We start from the raw sequence: 1,944 nt of genomic DNA, 5'->3' as shown, positions 1-1,944 counted from the left end.
CACTTTCCATCCCAGGCGAGTCCGCCGAATTCCAGTTTTCCGGCCAGATCAACCAAAACTTCAAACTTGGGTGATCTGGCCGGAAAACTGGAATTCAGCTGACTCACCGGGGATGGAAAGTGGTCGGGGAAGCTGCTGGAGTCGGCTGGGGTGGAGGCGCGCCCTCGCAGGCGCCGTACGGTGGTGAACGGACGAAAATCCGCACCGTAAAATGGTGCGGACGTCCGCACCTGAGAAAAATTCTATATATATATATATACATTCAGAAAACATTTGAGAGGCTTTTTGAGATGAGAACAATCTGGGTTTGATGTATTTTACCTGGAAGGGTAGAATTTTGTTATTTTCACGGTCATAGGCAACCAATTCACAGTCTAAGACAAATGATTTTACAGACGACTTCTTTAACCTGCAACTGACATGAAACATTAGCAACTGAAAAGTTGAGGGACAATTTGAGTACCAAACAACATGATGCCAACACCAGAGCTCCCTCTTGATGAATAAATTACTTTTCAAAAACTAACTACACAGGTTACAAGAAAAATTCTAAACACGGTTCACCAGACTGCAGACACCAAGTCAGACACTCATTTGTTTACAATAAAACCACCCCTACAGAGTCTTTTCAGAGATCTCAGACATTTTCTTGAATTGATGTGTTAATGTTTTATATGGAGTTAAGTCAGTTAACTACATTAGTGGGGTCAAAGTAAAAGAAAATGAACCCAAAACCTGTTTGCTTAACCATTGATCACCTAATTATCCAACATATGATTTTGGGTTCACACCAACAAATGCAATTGCTATTCAGTTATTACCATATGGAGATGTCAAACTAAGGAATCTATACTAGAGCCAACTTCCTCAAGTTTTCCTCTCAGACATGATTTGAATATGATATAGCACAGGACCAACCAAAGAGCCTACCTTGACACTGCAACCGCAACATCAGGGAACTTTCCAGTGTTCCGTTCAGCATTTCGACTGTATATCTCAACAGAACCATCCTCCATGTAATGTATCTGTGCAGTAGCAAGTTAGGGAACAAGAGTGATATAGGAGAACAAATTAAAAGTGGAATTTATTTATGAAGTGTCACCTGCGCACGTTCTCCATCATACTTGTATTCGCAGGTATATTCTGTATCCTGAAACTTTTGTACAATCTCAGATACCCCTTTACTGGGCTTTGCAAGCATAGGTCCAACTGGGATACCCAAAGTAAAACTACATGTTTTTGAAAGATTCCAAACACCACCACTCAGAAGGGCAGGGATGATCCTATCGTAGACAGGAAGCAGAGAGTACACTTGTTTAACAATCCTTGCAGCCTGACCAAAACATACAAGAAGAAAAGTGAAACATTTGATGAAAATCCAGTTCAACTCCTAATGGTCCAAAATTTTGAATTTCTTATATGATCACAAGAATCAACCCTAGTGATACACTAGCCAAAAGTTTTATCTAAAAGAGAAACACACAAGAAGCAATGAATCTAAGAATACATGAATTTCTCATTACAAGAATACAAACTCACCTCTTCTAAAGGAGACTGAATTTCAGGAGGTGGTGTAGAATGTTCTTCAGAATAGACTGCAGCTTGTCCCAGTGCGGCCAAAAGGGTTTGCTCTGCTAATCCAATTCGCAACTTCGACTACAAGACAAAGCCCTCAATGCTTACAATAGGCTAAAAGGAATTAACAACTGAGATCTACTGTATAAGACCAAATGGCAACCTGAAGCAAACGGATCAAATACTTAGGTTCGCAGTCAGCGGCAGCAACAAGAAGTGCCTTCATATGGTTCTTTTTCTTTTCCTGGCTGTCCTTCCCAGATTCCTATGAATTTCAAGAGCAAGGGAAATTATTTACAAACACAGTATTTTGCAATCTCAAATATTAGATATATATATACAGCTCGGATGTGAAGCGGACGTCCGCAC

At 40.4% G+C, this 1,944-nt stretch overlaps 1 protein-coding gene across 1 annotated transcript in view; it reads right to left on the bottom strand.

The window, feature by feature from the left end:
• LOC101294217 (DNA ligase 1-like) overlaps positions 1-1,944 on the bottom strand; it is a 12,573-nt gene that overhangs the window by 5,686 nt on the left and 4,943 nt on the right. The window contains exons 5-9 of the mRNA XM_004288885.1: positions 1,739-1,840; positions 1,540-1,656; positions 1,103-1,333; positions 931-1,025; positions 322-409 (exon numbers count right to left, since the gene is read on the bottom strand). Of these exons, the coding sequence (XP_004288933.1) occupies positions 322-409; positions 931-1,025; positions 1,103-1,333; positions 1,540-1,656; positions 1,739-1,840 (633 nt within the window). The remainder of the gene's footprint in view (positions 1-321; positions 410-930; positions 1,026-1,102; positions 1,334-1,539; positions 1,657-1,738; positions 1,841-1,944) is intronic.

This window comes from Fragaria vesca, linkage group LG1 (genome assembly GCF_000184155.1).
Source record: "Fragaria vesca subsp. vesca linkage group LG1, FraVesHawaii_1.0, whole genome shotgun sequence".
In the NCBI taxonomy this organism is placed as follows: domain Eukaryota; kingdom Viridiplantae; phylum Streptophyta; class Magnoliopsida; order Rosales; family Rosaceae; genus Fragaria; species Fragaria vesca.
Note: the sequence above shows the minus strand (reverse complement) of the source record. Positions and strands in the feature narration are given on the sequence as shown.